The sequence below is a fragment of the Melospiza melodia genome, chromosome 1, assembly GCF_035770615.1.
Source record: "Melospiza melodia melodia isolate bMelMel2 chromosome 1, bMelMel2.pri, whole genome shotgun sequence".
NCBI lineage: Eukaryota > Metazoa > Chordata > Aves > Passeriformes > Passerellidae > Melospiza > Melospiza melodia.
In genome coordinates, this window is record NC_086194.1 from 101,886,097 (window position 1) to 101,904,543 (window position 18,447).

Genomic DNA, 18,447 nt, shown 5'->3' on the forward strand with positions numbered 1-18,447 from the left:
TCCCTGCGTCCGTGCTGCTGTGCCATCCTGGCAGCGGGGAGGAAGGTCCCCAGTCGCTACCTGCAGCAGGCGTGGATGCGACAAGGAAGAGCCAGGGTCGCACGGCAAAGCTGTGGACTGTGTCTGTCTGGGGACAGGGAGCCCCTCCGTGCTCCGGTGCCGGCCCGTGTACGGGACTCCGCCGCTTTCCACAGCACCACCTGGTGTCGGGCCACGGCAGGGTAGACCTTCCAAAGCTGCTCCTATATCCCAAACCTCCACTGCCATTCTCTCGGTGCGTAACAAAACTGCTTCCCTGGGAAGGCCTCCCGGGGTCCCTGGTGGGTACCGCCGCCTCCTGCCTGCCGCGGCTCTGCCCTTTGCCCGGAGCAGCGCTGGTACCCGACACCCTTCAGCTTTGCAGCTGCCCTGTTCTAGAGTGGTTTTATAAGAAAGGATGGACTGGCACTTGGATCTTTTATGCCAAGTATCACTTACTGGGATAAACTATTGATGGCCTTCTCATTTATCAGCGTGACCAGGCTGTGAGCAGTGACAAACCCCAGGTGCCACCCGGAGCATGCTGCTGCACCGCTGGCTCCTGTGCTAAAACAGCAGCCAGTCAGGCTTGCTTTCTGTGGGCAAGAGCAGCCACAGCTAAAGGCTTTTATTAGGAACTGTGTGTTTACAACTTGCTGCCCCCGAGATCCCAGGCTGAGGAGACAGGAGGTAGTCAGGGAGCTCTGAATCGCACCCTGCAGCTGCTGCCTGGGCAATTGCACCTGAGCAACGCCATGAGGAGATGGGGAAACCTTGGTATCAGGGAATGGGATCCTGAATCTTCAGCTCTGGGGTACATGTCTGCAAGCAGAAAATAAAGCCTGGTTTGGAGGATGTCGCTTTTTTCATTGGTACACAGTAGCCATTGGGGTTTTTTTCTCAATAGTGAGTGATGAACCTTCAGAGCAGAGATGATGCTACTATACCTTGCACTAGTATCTGTTTCTAAATCAGTGTTTCTACTCCTCATCTGGTTCCCTATGCAGCCACCTACAGACAGGGAAAGGCAAGACTGAGCTGAGGTATTCTGACTTTCCTGGCTGCATCTCTATTCCTATAAGGTGTGTAAATAGCCTTCTCTCTCTTTAGCAGGACAGGTTTAGGGTTGGAGATATGGCTTGCAGAACAGACTCAAATCCCCCATGGTTGCCCCCCAGAAGCAGGCATGAAGATCTTCAGAGGGAGCCCTTTCAGCTGTAGGCTCCTGCTTATCCTGCTTCTAATCATGGCTGTACCCATTAAGAGTCTGCTGCCGGAGCCAGGAATAGACCAGAGTAATCCTGGTGCCCAGCATCCTTCCAGAGAGTTTTGTAATTCACGGCCATGTGTGTGTGTCATCTTCACTTAGCTCACTCTGCCAGGCAGTGCCTTGTGCAATATGTGCAGGTGGGATCTGCTGCCCACCCACCAGGCTGTGTTCTCCACACGTGCTGGAGGTGTGAGAGGCACCAGCACTGCCTGTGAGCTCTGCTACAGATAGGAAAACATTGCACTTTGCAGCTTAAACCATGTAGTTTTAAACCAGTTCTTTTTACACAGCTTATGCTTCTGTGTGTGTATTAGGTGGACTCTGATTATTGACATGCTTTGGCTTTCCTAACAGCTTTTTGCTGATGGGAGTGGAGCTGTTTGCCTCCTAAGTAAGATATGTCCTGTTAGTGCTTCTATACTGCTTCTGCTCAGGTGGGCAAGAGACACATCTGAGGTGAGGCACTTCACTGCTCAGCAGTTTGACAGGCACAGAGAACAGCACATGCAAAGCTCTGCCTGGAAGTCTGGAAAGTGGAATAAACAAGTGCTCAAAGAAAATAACCTAATTCTTCACGCACACTTGCAGAGAAGTATGTGCCAGGCTGCTGCGTGCACTGGGAATGAAGACCTGGAGAAGTGGGTGAGGGTGGATGCTTTTCCTGGCACTGCAGCCAGGCTGCTCTTTGCCTTGCAAGGCTGAGCTTGTGACAGACAAAGCGTGTGCTGGGGACAGACAGCAGGATGGGTCAGATCTGCAGACACACTGGTAAGCAACGTGGTTTTCAGTGAAGGTTTTGGGTATCAGTGGCAGAGTCAGAAAGACCTGGGATTGTGCAGCTTCTGACATAATGGGTGGGGATGCCTACCAAACCACAGCTGTGACTGGGGAGGAAATGGGGGAAAGCTTGCACAGAAGGAACAGCATGGAAAGAAGCCTGCACCAGGGAACAGCGGGATGTGGAAACCACAGTGTCTGTGGCGAGTGCAGTACTTTAAGTGCAAAACTGTAATGACTTGTGTGTGTGCAGAGCTGGGAGAAACTGGCCAAAGGGTAGAATTTGACATTGTAATTGAGGCATTCACAAGTGCTTGAGGACCACTTCTGATCACAAGCAAGCAGCACTTCTGCTTTGTGTCTCAGACGAGGGATGAACTTCCAAATGTGATGACACTAGGATACATACTGGGAGTTGTGCTGATGAAACACTATCACTGATGAGCTCAGCAAATATGCTGATCTTGAATTATGAGTACCTGTGAGAGCAAAAGCCACAGTGTACTCTCCCCATTGGCAATTACTGAGCAGGATCTGTTTCTCCCCTGCACTTGCTTTCTCCTCCCTGCCCCCATGAGCTTGGAAAGCTGCAGTGTGTGACCATTTGAGCATATGCCAATCTCTTCAAAGATTCTCCATAATCCCCTACACTAATCCTCCTGGAAGAGGAAGGATGCTTGTAGGCAGCACTTGCAGATCCACACCCAGAATATTAAGCTTGTTATAACACCTGGCCTGTCCTTGCATCTGCTGACTTGTTTCCAAGGAAATTGTTGTGCATAAGTTCCTCCTTTGAAATGTTGCTTCAGGTAAAAGTAATATTCTTTGTTTCACATATGAGAAGAAAGGGCAGCATCCAGGGACAGCTATCATTATTTACTGCACTAATAGTGCTGAACATGAGAGACCACATTTTTGAAAGTGACCTCTAAGGCTGCACAACCCTGCAGTTACAGCAAAAGTAGGTGGTTTGATCCATGTGTCCAAACACTGACCATCAGCCTCATGCCAAGGATTCACTGGGGCCCCAAGAGAGGAGATGAAGCTCCCTAGATCAGTGCAAAATGAGGTACAATTAAGACATGCCCACATGATAAATGCAGGGGAAACTGTAGCACCAGCTGAAACATGCAGTTGGCACAGGACTTCTGTGTTGCTCTAAAGCTTCCCGAGTAGTGCAAGTGCAGAGAGCGTGGCAAGGTCTGTGCTGTTTCAGCTCCCTTGTGTGGCATTTCAAGCAGGCATCAATCAGAAATCAATAGCATGCTTTTAAAAGAAAAGCACAGGCTCTTCTGTGCCTCCTGGCAAAGAACACAAGGAGCCCTGTGCTGGAAGGATCTCCACATCTGTGGCAAGCAGGGCACTGGCACAGCTACGCAAAAGAAGGGGCTGAGTTACCTGCCAGAGACTGCCACTTTTCCACAGTCACGGCCACATTTCAGTTTAGCCAGTTTCCTTCTCAGAGTATTTGTGACAAAAAGTATGGAAGAGGCTTTTGTTCTTCACAGGGATTATGTTTAATCACAACAGGTGTTAATGAAAAATTAATTAAATAAATAATGATGCCCACTAGACCATTAACAACCAAGGAGGAAAAGGCAAGGGAGAAACCTGGGCTCCAGGCAGGTGGCAGGTATTACCTTGTTGGAAAGCTCACAGCAAGGGAAGGGCAGAGAAGGGAGCAGGCAAAGAATCCAGGTTTGCAGGGCAGAAACTGTGAAGGGCTTAAAAATAAAAACCCATGAAGGCTTCAAAATACATGTTAAAACTTGAGTGTGCAAGAGGGCATTGGATTTACTTCTGGTTGTTTAACAGTGAACTCCCAGCTCCATCAAGTGAGAACACCATGCTTTATCTTGAAAGATGAGAATGATACCAGCCTGATTAAACTGATCTATATCTGATTAATCCATGAGAGATCACAGAGAGATATAGAGAGAAGAATCAGTAAGGCATTAATAGATGCTAGAGTTGCTGCCTGTAAATCAATTTGGAGTTGTCCAGTGCACTGCAGTTCATAAAATACACCACAGGCTGTAATTGTGAACTGGACTAAGTTACAAAGGAATAAACATCCACGAGCTAAGCGAGTTACAGCAGGCTCTGAGTGCTACACAGCTGAAGCAAAAAATCAGCTGCACTCCCCCAGCAGAGAAAGCAGTGAGGTCTGAGCATTCTCTGATTTCTCTGGTTGCCATCAGCACCTGTACTGCTCGACACTGGACTTTTGGATGAGCTGGAAGGCAAGAAAATGAGAACTTGGACAGCAAAAGATGAAAATTAAACTCTTGTCAGTGGTCTGGTAAAGGCAATTTTGGAAAATATGCCTATGGCATAAATGATACTTATATAAATTGATTCATATGTGCTAGAGAAGCTCATCTCATGTCCCTGTAGATAAAAAAGCTGGTTCAGCTGAATTGAGGTTACAGATTTTGAATGTGGCATCTTTGCTGAAGTCTAAGGTAGAAGAGAGTAAAACCAACAGTGACCAAAAAAGAATGAAATGCAGCGCGGACCGCCGCCTGAGACCTGTTGACCCGGCTAGTAGAGAGGGCGGCCAACAGCCGCACTGCAGCGGGGGTGTCAGTGCCGTGGCAGGGCCCCAGGGCTGGCAGCTTCAGGCACCCCTCGGCGGCGAGGCCTCGGGCTGTGCCCGCGGGACGAGGTCTCGGGGGAGAGCTGCGAATCTGGACGAAGCGAGTGAGAGCCGGACACTTCCTGGGATCCAAACAAGTTTAATGCCCGAGGGCGACCAGGAGGGAGTGACAAGGAAAGGTGGTAGAGCATGAGGATATAAAGGGAGGTGGGAACCAAAGGAGGGGTTTACAGAAAACCAATCACGAGAGGTTGGGGGATGAACTGAACATGACAGACTTGAAGGGAGAACCAATGGATACATAGTATAGGAGGGGCCCCGGGACCACAGCCAATCACGTCTCCCACTGAGGGGAACATTCTGGAAAACTGGGAGGGGTGGGGAGCGATTGACTGGTCCCAGGGAGGAGAGAAAACCATTCATATTTGGAAATGGAGGGGGGGGGAAATTATATAACATAGGGAAAACCATGACAACTGCATAATAGACAGAAACTGAGGCGGGGCAAACTGGGAGGACAGAACCATCACAACAAAATGGGGGAGAAACAGAACATACCAACAAAACACACTACAACAATGAAATTTAAGTGTCTGAAATTCAAGTGTGCTTCATCTTCACCAAATCTCTTTCATTTTTGCAGAGTGACACTGTTGCTACCAGCCTGTATATCACAACTCCTTCCCTGGAGAAGATGAGGCTGACATGCATGCTCCAGGGGCAACGGAGAAGAGGTGGCAACAGCCAGAGCTGCTCTGAGGTGAGTACAGTCGATCTCAGCACCAGGGTGGGACCCCCAACCTTCCTGTCCAACACCCCCTGCTCCTGCAGGCCAAGGGGTGAGTGTTAAGGAAGCAGCTGCAGTTTCAACTGCCCTAGGGATCTGCATGGCATATGTCCTGGGAGAGTCATTCCCTGCTGCAGGATAGACTGTGGTCTGCCAGGTGCTGGCTGCCTACTCCATATCCTTCACAAAGATGCACAGATCTTGTTGTAGATTTGCCAAGCATGTTGGGCTGGAACCAGCAAAAATCTGTCACAGTTGGAGGTCAGGAGCTGTCTTTTCTATCTCCCAGGCCTGCATGGGCTGTCCGGGCCCACAAGCCAGGCTGCTTCCATTTTGGCTTTTGGGTAGTCCCATGAGGTTTCTGTTCATCCTACAGCTTGTTTTGCCTGGCTCCATGGCCCTTTTCCCATCCAGAAATGTGCATGCCGAATGTGGTAAGGATTGAGAAAACTGTTACAAAGCTTGTTTTATTTCTCTTTACCCAAAGCATGTTTTAAAAAATTAATAAACTGAGCTTTCACATTTTTTCCCTTGTTTCTAGGAGTAACAGTGAACACAATCAAACTAAGTAGTGCTTTGAATCTAAGGAATAGAAAGAATGCTAAACATGAAAAATATCTTTCTTTCATGTTAGAGAAAAATTTAGTATACTTCTAAACAAATACCTGGCTGCAGAAAGTCTGCAAGGTTCTTTTAGTAGTGGAGGAAAAATCTAACACAAGCCATGGGATGCTCCTCCCTGTGTCAGCTGTGTGGGGAAGAGGTTTGCTGCTCAGGAGGAGCCTCCCACTCCTCCTGCATATCCATTAGGAAGGTTTGGACCTTAAGAGCAGTGTGATTTCAGCGTGGTTTCAACCTGGCAGTCTTGGAGGTACCAAGTGACTTTGTTGGCTTGGGATCATTCAACCTAGGTTAAGCTTTGTGCCCCAGGGTATGATCCTAAACTAGGTGGTTCCTGATGTGCCAACAGCTGGAGTATCTAGCAGTATAAATTCAATCTAAAGGAAAGCACAAGGTGGTACATTTAAGGAGTTCTCCAGAAGCACTGTATGGTTTTTATGTTGGCTTCATGTATGCACCAATTCCCTGTTGTACCTTCTGCTTGTCCAGCAGTTTAGGACTGTTCTGCTGCACTGTGAGGATATTTGGGGCTGATTTCCACAGAGCCTTTCTCCATAGATCAGTGCTGTCCAGAAAGAGCGCCTACAAAAGCACCACACTCCTTGCCATTAATTGCAGCTCTGCAAAGGCGCTGCACCATCCTCAAGCACCCCTGCTGCAGCATCCTGCAGTGAGGCAGCATTCCTGCCTGGGGAAGTGCAGCTGTGCACTTTCCTCTCTCCTTCTCAGAAGGGACCATGAGACTGAGAGTGTTAAGCTTACATTATTAACCACGTGTTAATGTTTGATGACAAAGTCACAGCGCTGTTGGGCAGCAGCAGCACAGTGCTGGGTGCAGGAGAGGGTGTGCCACAGACTGGAGACAACAGCTGGGGAAGAGTTTTAGCTGAAAGACTGTGACAATCCCATTCTGTGCTTGATGGGAAGCCAACCTAAGTGTGATTGTGCCTGGAAGAAAAAGTGGTGCTATGAACTTTTGTAAGCTGATGATCTTTTTCTCCCATCCAGTCAGTTTACTCCTGGAAAGTCTGTAGCCACAATTGTACCATGATAACAGGAACTGGGGTTTTTTAGAGGAAAAGAAGCCCCTAAAATAATTTTGAATCATTCAAAATATTGTTGTTTAACTGAACAAAACATCTACCCCGATTACTACCAATTTAATTTATAAACAAACAAAATCAATTTTTTGTTTAATTATTAGTCATAAAACAAATCTGCTTGGATACTTTGTTGAATTTGACTTTCATAACTTTGAATAAATTTTTTTTTTTCCAGTGAAGATGGTCAAAACAGTTTTGCACAGCTTTTCTCAGTCCTCTTTTGATAAAATGTGTTAATGCTAGCGAGTGTACTGCAGCACAGCATGGATGAAAATGCAAGTGCAGCTGGGAAGAGTCTTCACAACAAGTATTCTGTATCATGTGATGTCAAAGATCCCCAGGCAAATGTAGTTAGAGGCACCAAATCTCTCAGAGGGCTAAAATCCCAGCTGAGTCTCAAATTCACTGTGCAGGGAAGGGCTGTAATCTGCTAACGAAAAGCAGATGTACAGAAGTCATTCTGGCAGCTGCATCTGTCATGCTGCCTCTCCCCCACCCTGCCTTGATAGACCCACTGTTCCATCTAGTCGTGTGCTTTCCAGAGACAGCAAATAGGCAAGCACAGATGTCAATCATGTGAAATCTATTCCTTAACGTAGTCCTTCTTTCCTCATCCTGCCTTACAGTCTGATTGAGCCCTATTGCTCCCTCAGCCCCTCAGCGAAATGCCAAGTACTGGGCAGGACCCTGAGGTATCCCTGTGCAGCCATGCAGCTGCTCCCGCACTGACAACACCCCTGTGCTCCACAGGGACACAAACCCATCCTGGTTCTGCCCTGCATATCCTGCTGCTTGGGCATCCTCTCACGGTCCCGTGGCAGTGGCCTGCTGCAGGGCCTGCTGTCATCTCACACCACATTCCTCATGTTCTGTGAAAAACGCGTATTTTATGATTGGCTTTTCGCAAATATTGAAATGAATATTAAATGTGTTGTGTTAGAAAGTAACACTGTATTAATTCTCTTAAGTAGTGTGTTAAATATAGTTTTAGGTTATAAAAAAATGTTAAAATAGAAACTATGCTATGTAGGATACTTTTTTTTAAAGAAAGGACTTGAAGCAAGGTAGCAGCCACAGGACACCTAAATCTTTCAGAGAAAAAGAATTTATTGCCCTCTTATCAGAAGAAACAAACTTCTTCCCGCCTCGAAGGCGCTGTCAGGATTCAGAGGAAGAAGTTGATGATGACTAGACAGAATCCTGTATTTGAATGGAATTTTTATGCATCATGTATGAAGTGTATGAATATGCAACAGGCTGTTGTTTTTAAGGGTTAATCCTTTGTTAATGGGTGTCCTTGCTCGTGCTGCCCAGAAAAAGGTACCCAGACATCTGTAACTCTTTGTCTTTATTGTCTCATATTGTCCTAATTCAAATTGTCCAAATTATTATTACTCTAGTTGTATTACTATGTTTATAACCATTTTATTACTATTAAACTTTAAAAAAAAAAAAAAAAAAAAAAAAAAAAAAAAAAACCAAAACCAAGTGATTGGCGTTTTTGGGGTTTTTCACATGTTCCAAGAGAGAATCGGGCCTCAGGTCCTGGATGGCGACAGGGGGGCTGATGTTCCTCCTGCCCCGTCACGATCACGGGAGCGCTTTGGCGGCTCTGTGGGCCCAGCGAGGAGCCCTCATGAGGCGGGCGGGCACCCCGGCCTGTGCAGGGAAGGCGAAGCCCGCTGTCCCCCGGGGCAGGGCGGGCGTGTTCCCGCGGCCTCCCGCCGGCAGGCGGCGCCCGCGGCCCCGAGGCACCGCGGCATTCCCGATGCTTGCTCCTGTCTCGCCAGGCCGTCAGCTGGGAGTGACCCGCACGCCGCTGCCTTGCCGAGTGTAAACGTCACGCTGTTTACACATTTCAGCAAGCAGGGGCATTAGCAGTCATTGGTTGCAAATTACGTAACCTTTGTGTTCATTGCTACTCAATCCCCATCTGCTGGCTGTGTCTCTTGCTGCTCATGTTAATCAGTCCGCGGCGCGGTCCTGCTCTCCATCTGAGCCTGGGGTCCGTTCTGAGTGGCCAGGGAGTCGGAGGTCGCGGATCGCCCACTGCCGGGATTACAGTCCCCAATTACTGCTCAGCCACCTCACTCTGCTCCTGGTGCCTCTCGTCCGACCAGCCCGTCCGACTTGGGATTGTCTTCCCTACTTCCTAAAATTCTAACTGTGAAAAACGCCAATCACTTGTTTTTAAATTTTTAAAAGTTTAATAGTAATAAAATAGTTATAAAAATAGTAATACAATTAGAATAATAATAATTTGGACAATTTGAATTAGGACAATATGAGACAATAAAGACAAAGAGTTACGGATGTCTGGGTACCTTTTTCTGGGCAGCATGAGCCCGAAAAAGGACACCCATTAACAAAGGATTAACCCTTAAAAACAATAACCTGTTGCATATTCATACATGATGCATAAATTCAATTCAAACGCAGGATTCTGTCTGGTCATCGCCAACTTCTTCCTCTGAATCCTGACAGCGCCTTCGAGGCGGGAAGAAGTTTATTTCTTCTGATAAGAGGGCAATAAATTCTTTTTCTCTGAAAGATTTGGGTGTCCTGTGGCTGCTATCTCGCTGCAAGTCTTTTCTTTTAAAAAAGTATCCTCCATAGCATAGTTTCTATTTTAACATTTTTTTATAACCTAAAACTATATTTAACACACTACTTAAGAGAATGAATGCAGCATTACTTTCTAACACAACACACATAGTATTCATTTTAATATTTGCGAAAAGCCAATCATAAAATATGCATTTTTGACACTAACCAAGCATCCGATGCTGACAATGCAACTGATTAATCGTAACTGACCAGCTACCGGACACTAATTTTAAAAAATAAAAGGCAAAGCTTGACTCAGACCCCTCCGCACCCCCTGCAGACCGGCTGCCGCCCCTCGGAGGTGGGGGCGCCCTCAGGAAGGCGGTGCCGGGGCCGCCCCTCTCGGTCACGGGGCTGCGCGGCGCGGCCATGGCGGCGCCCGTTGCAGCGATGGCGGCTCGCAGCGCCGTGTGGCTCGGCGGGGACCCGGTGAGGCGGCGGGGCGCTGCGCGGGGCAGGGCGGCGGGGCCGGCGGGCCGGGGCTGACCCACCCGTGTCCCCTCGCAGGTGGAGTGGGTGCTGTGCCCCTACGACGTCCATCACCGTGTGCCCCGCGCGTCGCTGGAGAGGCACGCGGCGTCCTGCCGGCTCCGCAGGATGGGATACTCCGCCGAGGAGGAGGTGGGAGCGCGGCTCGGGAAGCGGGCTCGGCAATGGGGCTGCTGCCCTGGGCTGCCAGCGCCGCTCGGCGGCGCCGGGCCGGGCCTTGACCGAGCCCTTTGGTCCCGCAGGCCGAGATGTACGACTCCAGCTTTTTCTACGGAAACCTGAAGGTTCCCAGCATCGCCATGGGTAAGCGGCAGCGGCGGCACACGCTGAGGAGTGCAGGGGATGAGGGGCCGCGGGGAGATCCCGGGGAAGGACAGAGATGTGGGACTAAGGAGGCCGGGTCCTCACGGTAGCTGTAAACTCCCCAAGACCTCCTGAAAGTCTTGACTGTTTCAATCAGTACGTTAGTTTTCTCAAATTGTAATTTGCAATTTGCCTTAATTTACCGTTGTTATGCTTGTATCACTGTGTAATTCTACTCTGTATTACTTTTATATTTTTGTCTTAAAATCCAAGGAGGATCTGTTTTGCCCTCTTAGGAGTTTCTTCCTGTGTTCTCAGTCCTCACTCTTGCATCAAATGCAGAAAATGTATTAAAATGAATGCTTAGAAGGTGGGGAGATTGTCTGTAGAATTTAGAGATAAAGCAGTGGTACACAGAGCAATATACATACATTTCTTTTTCCGTATCCTTGTAACCCCAGAAATACATTTTTTTCCTTAATTTTCTCCCCTCATTTCAAATATGTAATAGATGAAAATTACATTTTTAGTTCAAATGAACAAAACTATGATGTTTTGTGCCATACCGTAAGTGTCATAATAGAGGTTGAGGAATGAAGAGTAACTCAATCAAGTACTCAAGAACATGATGTAAAAGTGTTATGATTTTATTTTCTTCTCTGCCTGCAGATAAAGATCTACAGTTTCACATTGTTAAGCAGGCTAGAGCCCAAAGTGTGAAGGAAGGTGCAGGCTACAGTGAAGGTAAGGAGCAAGCAGATACTGATGTGATTTCACCAGCCTCCTGTGGAGAGCTGCCCTTGTCTCCCTCCTTGCTGCTTCCTTCATTCCACTGAGAACTGCTGTGAGGAATTTCACTTCATTTATTTTTAATATCCCTTCCCCTGCACGTCTTGGAGCATGATTAGGTTCTACACTTGGGGCAGCTAGATGAGAGACTTTGAGTTTGTTGTGCTCATATCTCTTATTGCCTTCAGGACTGAAAAAACCAAGCAACAAGCTGGTTACTATGTTGGACTGTTTCAAGACTGAACTAAGAAGTTGTATAAGAACTATGCTGGCACATTTGCAAATGTGATGTTGTCCTTTGTCACTGCTCCAGGCTCACTAATTCCTTTACATTTCATTTTTCACTGGGTTTTGTCACCAGACAGGGGATCAGGCTAGGATGGAGTCTTTGAAGGTTCAGATTTAGATCAAGCAGAAAAATAGGGCTCCCTGCGGAATCTGTTGAGATTTAGTGTATGGTTGAGAAATTACTGCAACACCTGAAAGAACACTTGCTCTCTGTAGACTTTGGTTTGTTAAACATATATAGGCAGAAGGAAAAGTAACACTGAAACTTTTCTGACAGTGAAATACAGCAGCACTTGCTTGCACAGCTTTTCATGGTTTCTTTGTTTCTCTGGCATAGCAAATAGAGGCTTAATGGACAGTTTCTTGGAAAGGGGAAGTCCTGGGATGAGCACTGTGCTGTGAGCATGCCAGGTGCATTTCCTCTGAAGGGACATGGGAACTCATAAATTTGACACAACCACATCCAAGTAGAGAAGCAGCAGATAAACCCTTTGTGGAGTGGTTCATTGCAGAGGTGCACCAGTGAGCCACTAGATGCCAGTGTTCACTGCCCAGACTGTCCTGCAAGCTTGCCTTGCCCTGAGGATAACACTAAAACTGGATCGGTGGTTCTCATTGTGACAGCTTGGCCTGTTGTGAGATTTGTAAAGGCTTTGGCAACAGAAACAAAAGAAAAATAATTTTTCATTGTAAATTTCCTTTTGAGTCACTGTCTCAAAGGAAGAGATTTTCTTTCTTTGTTTTCTTTTTTCAATTCCAACCATATTTATAATAGTAGCAAGCATATTGTTGAAAAGAAAAACTCGTCTTAATCACAAGTTGTGTAATTCCTCTAAAATCACAAGCATGTAATTATCAGTGCATTTTTATGGACTTCTGTGACCTTTAAGAACAGTGCATTTTAAAAAGAGACTTCTAGTTTTTGTGTTTAAATTCATTTGTTCATGTTAGAACAGTTCTGATTTAGGTTCCAAGTACAGTAATGCTGAAATCTTGTATTTTAGGTTTGTTTGTAGAGTTACTGTGGTTTCTCTTCCTCTTTTTTAGTGTCTTTAGTGACAGTAGGATGTGAAAGATTGCCCAGCTTCCATTAAGAGCTGAATAATCTGGAAAAGTTCTAGGTTTGCTGTTGTTGCATACATCCTTCTTATGTATTGGCTCTGCTGTCTGCCTGGAGATGTGTGGGATTGTGTTGGAAGAGGCAGGATTATGGAGGTCAGATCAATGGTTGCAGGAAACCTGAAAGTTTTTGACTCAAATGGTGTTCTGCTGGCAATGTCCTAGAGGATTGCATCCTGGATCTTTGTGGAAGTCACTTAACTGCTGTTACAATGGATTGAGAATGGATTTGTTAGTTTGAAGGCATGTGTGTTTTAACTGGGGGATGGGAAAGAAGAGTGTTCAGGCAGAGTGTTTGTTTCCATAGCTTTAAGTCAGTTATCTGATCTGGAGCGCTTTGAAAGTGCCTTTGTAGTCCTTTTAGCTATAAATTCCTGTGTCAGTCTCTTATAAAAGCTCTGTAGAGAAGGTGGCAGCGTGAGTGAGACTGATTTTCACAGTGCTTGGTTATCTAGTCTCCTAGAACCTTTCATTCCTGCTGGCAGAACAGGTATTGTGCAGCTAGCACTTTATGTAACATTTTAGGAGTAAGATAAACCCACAAGATAGAGCTGCAGCCTCTCTTGATTTAGCTTGTAAGCCAAGAGCTGAAACTCATGGGAAATTACAGAGGTTGCTTTGATCTAATCTAGTATGATTCCTTTGTGGCATATGAAAACTGTATCTGTGTAAGCAATCAAGAGGGGTTTTACAGCCTGAGGAGGGCTTGGGAGCAGTTTTCATCTTTTCAAATTAAGAAAGTTGAAACTTCTTACAGATACATAGGGGAAGGATGAAAACAGCCTGGGAGATATTGCATTGTTTGTTTGTCGAGCTTCTTGCTATTTTCCTGCATAATTATGCTACTTTACAAGTAACAGCTCTCTGTCCAACCTCCAGGTTCTTACTCATTACTGCCCATAGAAGTTCCTCAAAACCACAAGCGTTTCACCTGTGACCTGACCCAAGCTGACCGCCTTGCCCTGTACGATTACGTTGTTGAGGAGACAAAGAAACAGAGGTCCAGATCCCAGATTACGGAAAATGACAGTGATCTCTTTGTGGATTTAGCAGCAAAAATCACCCAAGGTTTGAAGAATGATCTGTTGTTGAATTTATGGCTCAGAACTTTCACTTTGTCCAGTTACATGAGTTTTGTTGGTAGCCAAACAGAATTGATTGTGGGTTTTTTTGGTTTTGGTTTTTTTTTTTTGTTGTTGTTGGTTTTTTTTTTGTTTTTTTTTTGTTTTTTTTTTTTTTTTGTGGAGAGCATACTGTTCTTAAGAGCTACAACAAAGATCTGGGATAACAAAATGCTAGTTTGTTGTCCTTTATGATGTTTACCTTCTTGGAAAATCTCAGTGCTCTGCCCTTTGCACATGTATTATGGGTATCTCAGTGGATGGATCTTCTGTCTTTGCTGCAGCTGTCTCCAGGTTGCCTAATGTTGCCACTGTGCTGTGCAGCCTGGAACAGTTATTTGCTGTAAGACGTGGTGAGATTAAAGATTGCTTAACAGTAAAAGCTGAACAGGAGAGGTTGGGAGTCATCCAGGTGGAGTTCTTGAGCAAACATACTTTGGTGTTGTTCTGGAACCTCTCATCCCTGTTGAGTCATGCCAGTTTGTAACTTCCAAGTGCAGCAAAAGCATCTGTGTCACCCTGCAGGCCCTGCTGTGCCTAGGAGGTGTGACAGTGCTTGGCATCTATGCAGGTAACTTTTTTACAGAATCTGGCTTTCTCATTCTGTGTCTTAGTGTAATACTGGCTTTGAAAACATGATTTGTATTTAGAAGGCATTTGACCAAATCACAAGCCTGTATATTGGTGTGGATCACAGTTTGGAGACCGAGATCACATAACAGCATTTGCTTGGTGGCTTTTTACTTGTGTGTAAGCAGCCAGCAAGAAGGTTGGAGGAGGAAGCTTGAGATAAATTCACCATAGTTACTAAGTACAGGAGGAACTTGAGAAAGAGCACAATTATTTTATGTTTCTGAACATACGAGGCCTGCACACCTGTAGGTGCTAACATCCTGCTAATGACCATTTGTTTTACTTCCAATTTTTTGCTAGATGATAGTCAGAAAGGTCCAAAGTCCCATCTTGAAATTCTGGCTGAAATGCGAGATTACAAAAGGCGGCGGCAGTCATACAGAGCTAAGAATGTTCACATAACAAAGAAGTCCTACACTGAGGTGAGATGGGAAAAAAGGCTTTTTTGCACAAAATGTTTATTATATTATATCAGCATACATATGCTTTCAAAGACAAATAATGGGTCTTTCTCTGCTTCTTGTATTCTGCTTTGTTATTGTTGCAAACTGTAGAGGAATGTTTTTGGTTTGTTGCAGCAAGTTACAAATAATGAACATTTCTAACTGCTAAAGTTTGAATGTGAAAATGCCAGCAAGATATAGCTCACTATCATAAAATGGTGCTATTTAAATGTATGCTGAAACATTTTTCTGCAAATAAGACTTTCCATTCAAATATCTGATGTACAGGGTTTGGGGGAGATTTTTGTGAGGTTAGGTTTTTTTTTGAGATGTTTACAGTTTGTTTAGTGCTAGTTCAGGCACTACCATGAGATGTTTGTTTTTAATATATCTTAATCTCCAGGTGATTCGGGATGTGATTGGTGTGCATATGGAAGAACTCAGCAATCAGTGGCAGGAGGAGAATAGGTTGGATAATTCAGAGATATGTGAAGGAGGGAAGTCAAAGGCTTCAGGAAGGTATGCCACAGCTGACAGCTTCTTCAGGCACGAAGCAGATTGTAATTTTATCTTACCACCTTCTTCTAATAGCACATATCAACATTATTTGAGTCATATGCATGGTTTATTTTATACTAATTCTATTAAGTCTTGCTTGAGAAACTCTGCCCGCATGGAGGATGGAGAAAAATTAATAAGTATCTTTCTTTCAGAGGTAAGTAGGTTAGTTGCAAGTAATTCAGCTGAACAGCGAGTTTCTGGTGGAGCTGGGGGATGAATAGTGCTCCCTCTGTGCCCAAATGTGTATATATCTTGTAGCTGGGCACAGAAGGACACTTGGAAATACAAGTACACAATTTCTTACCCTTCCCTACCACATGACATGTGCTAGATATATTACACCTCAGAGTAAAAGTTTCCATAACATAGTAAATATGGGGAGGCTTTACAGTTCTTATCCCTGCAAATGCTGCTGTGCTAAATGGGATGGTGTTGTAGCTATACATATTTCTGCTGTGTCAAGCAACACTGCACACCCTTCCACGTGTTTGTCCCTGAAGTAGACATGGAGTCATGACCTAGTGATTGTCTATTTGTGCCTCTTCAGGTCTTTGAGAGGAGAATGTTTTTGAAACACGCTAGAAAGTGACAGCGTTAAAATGAAGATAAATGGGTGGCAGAGCACTGGAACAGTCTGCCCAGGGAGATCCTGGAGTCTCCCTGTCTAGAGAAATTCAAAACCCACCTGAACAGGTTCCTGTGTAACCTGCTCTAGGTGACCCTGCCTTGGCAAGGGGAGTGGATTAGAAGATCTCCAGAGGTCCCTTCCAACCCAAACAATTCTGTGATTCTGTCAGATCACGACTTAGGTTCTCCAGCTGTAGGTTGCAGCTTAAGGCAGGTGCTTGAAGAGTTAAAAGATTTGAAGCAAAACAGAGTGAACCCCTTCTACTGTCTCCTGTTTGACAAGCAGAGGTGTTAAGGAGCAGTGCTCATAGGAAATAACTGGGTTAGAGTGCTGAAATATGCACATGGACATTGGGCCTCTTTTGGGAGGTATTGCATTTCTTAGAAAGAAAGGCTTTGTAAAAGATATGTCTTCTGTCTTACATCAGTAGTATGTCACTATATTACAAAACTGGTACTGGAAGCAGTGACTGTGAAACTGTTTTTATTGATGAAAGTCACTTAAGTTTACTTTCAGAAGGGAGGACAGGCGGTCAGCTTCGGCAGACTCGCGGCAGTCAGGGGGCAGCAGCAAGGACACGGAGTGCACGAGACACAGGAGAGACACCAGCAGGAGTCCCAGTAAACGGAGGAGGAGTCGCGAGAGAGGCAAAGACAGAGACTCGCGGAGAAAAAGAGAGAGGTGAGCAGAAACAGTGACAGCTGACTCCTGCTTCCCAGTCAGGCAGCTGTAGCCGTTTTCTGTGAGAACTTCATGCAGAGGTTGAGAATGTCTCATCCAGTTAAAAAGCTAGGCCAGCCTCATGTGCAGTATGACAAGTCAGTGGTATGAGGCTACTAATACTAAACAGAACATACTGTGAGATCACAAACTGTGATCCAGACTTCAGAATTTACTGGCACATCTGAAAGGTGGCACTTTCTGTAGCATGCTTGCAGGGTTGCAACAGTACTGTAACAGGCTGTTGATTTTGCTCCTTGATCAGTATGGTTAAAGGGACAGCATGTTTCTCATCCACAACTAAGTGCCTGTCATGTCTAATGATGATTTCTGCTCTAGTTGGCTCTAGACCTTAATAAATAGTATTATTAACCTTTCCACATTAGATGCTTCAAAACAATGCTATTGCTCTTTGGTACATCTGGATATACAATTTAACAAAAGAAAATAAATCTAGGCCACAGCTTGTAATACCATCAACAAAGTTGATATTTACATCTGCAGGAGCACAGGTGTGTGGGACCTGTGTTTGAGCAGACATGATAGGGACTGTTGTGCAGAAGAAATGCTGCCTTGCCCCTTGTGTGTGGGTAAATGCATTACATAACTGCAGGGATGGCAATGATGGCTTGTCTAAAAGCTGGCTTCATTACACTGTGATGCCATTCATCCTAAACTAATTGCCACTCTGGCACTGCATGACAAGGCTTGATTAAAGCAGCATGGAAAATAAACTGTCTAAGAGCAGTTTACTTTCTCTTCTTAGAGGACTACATTTAGAGAGCTTTCCATTTTCCAAGTTGTTTTTTCTCTTCAGACTTTCATGCTGAGCCTAACAGCCCCACACAATGTTTATATTTTTGTTTCAGGGATGAAGACAAGTATTACAATCATAAAAGAAGAAAGTAGGAACAACAACCTGATGATTTTGTTTGTCAGCTGTTCAAAACATAACTTCCACAAGAACTATTGTTACTACTGTTTTGCCCAAGACAGTAAAGGTGTGCACATAATATTGGTGTTGCATCACACCTGTGCTGCTTGGAGACGAAAAAAGTGCTACAGTTTGTCATGATGGAAGCAGTGTATTTCAGATAATGTGTAAATCTGTAACATTTATACATCTGTTAATAAATTATATTGATCTGTCATGTATTTGAGTTATTCTGACAAGGCTGAAGAATAAAATTTATGAGAGGCTGTACTTACTGGCCTTCCTGGCCTGTAAGTAGTGGATATAGAACAGAGCTAATCCCTGGAGTCCAGATCAGTTACAAACAGGGAAGGCATGAAGAGAGCTCCCTCTCCTACCTGACACTGTTACCTGCAGGTGACATTGCCTACTTACAGCATCTGTCAGAGGGCAGATTTCACAGTTCTCCAACAGGATAAAACATCTTCAGCTGCAGCTGGTGTTAAATGGACAATAACACAAAAGTTAGTGTTCCCAAGCTCATGCGCAAAGAAAATTCAGAACAATACAATCTGGCAAAGGTGATGAGAATGTAGCTCTCCACAGAAGCTGGGGGGAGGCACCAAGGACACTTGAGTATTGCTGAGTACCATATTCA

General features: G+C 45.3%; 1 protein-coding gene across 2 annotated transcripts; it reads left to right on the forward strand.

Annotated features, from left to right (window-relative positions):
- Window positions 1-10,151: 10,151 nt before the first annotated feature.
- On the forward strand, window positions 10,152-18,027 carry SNRNP48 (small nuclear ribonucleoprotein U11/U12 subunit 48). 2 transcript variants are annotated; one of them, XM_063162805.1, is made up of 9 exons: window positions 10,152-10,211; window positions 10,290-10,403; window positions 10,514-10,574; window positions 11,244-11,318; window positions 13,650-13,838; window positions 14,825-14,946; window positions 15,371-15,486; window positions 16,676-16,837; window positions 17,746-18,027. In XM_063162805.1, exons 1-9 carry the CDS (start codon window positions 10,152-10,154, stop codon window positions 17,783-17,785), a joined length of 939 nt encoding a protein of 312 aa, XP_063018875.1. In that variant the 3' UTR covers window positions 17,786-18,027. The 2 variants fall into 2 exon arrangements, with proteins under 2 accessions (XP_063018875.1, XP_063018876.1); XM_063162806.1 differs by having other exon boundaries at window positions 10,155-10,211; window positions 16,673-16,837.
- The last annotated feature ends 420 nt before the right edge of the window (window positions 18,028-18,447 follow it).

Bases quoted from the DNA above. Each gene is read 5' to 3' on its own strand.
- SNRNP48 (XM_063162805.1), top strand. From the start codon at position 10,152: ATGGCGGCGCCCGTTGCAGCGATGGCGGCTCGCAGCGCCGTGTGGCTC. The intron at 14,947-15,370 runs GTGAGATGGGAA...CTTAATCTCCAG, and splicing joins CAAAGAAGTCCTACACTGAG to GTGATTCGGGATGTGATTGG. The intron at 15,487-16,675 runs GTATGCCACAGC...TACTTTCAGAAG, and splicing joins AAGTCAAAGGCTTCAGGAAG to GGAGGACAGGCGGTCAGCTT.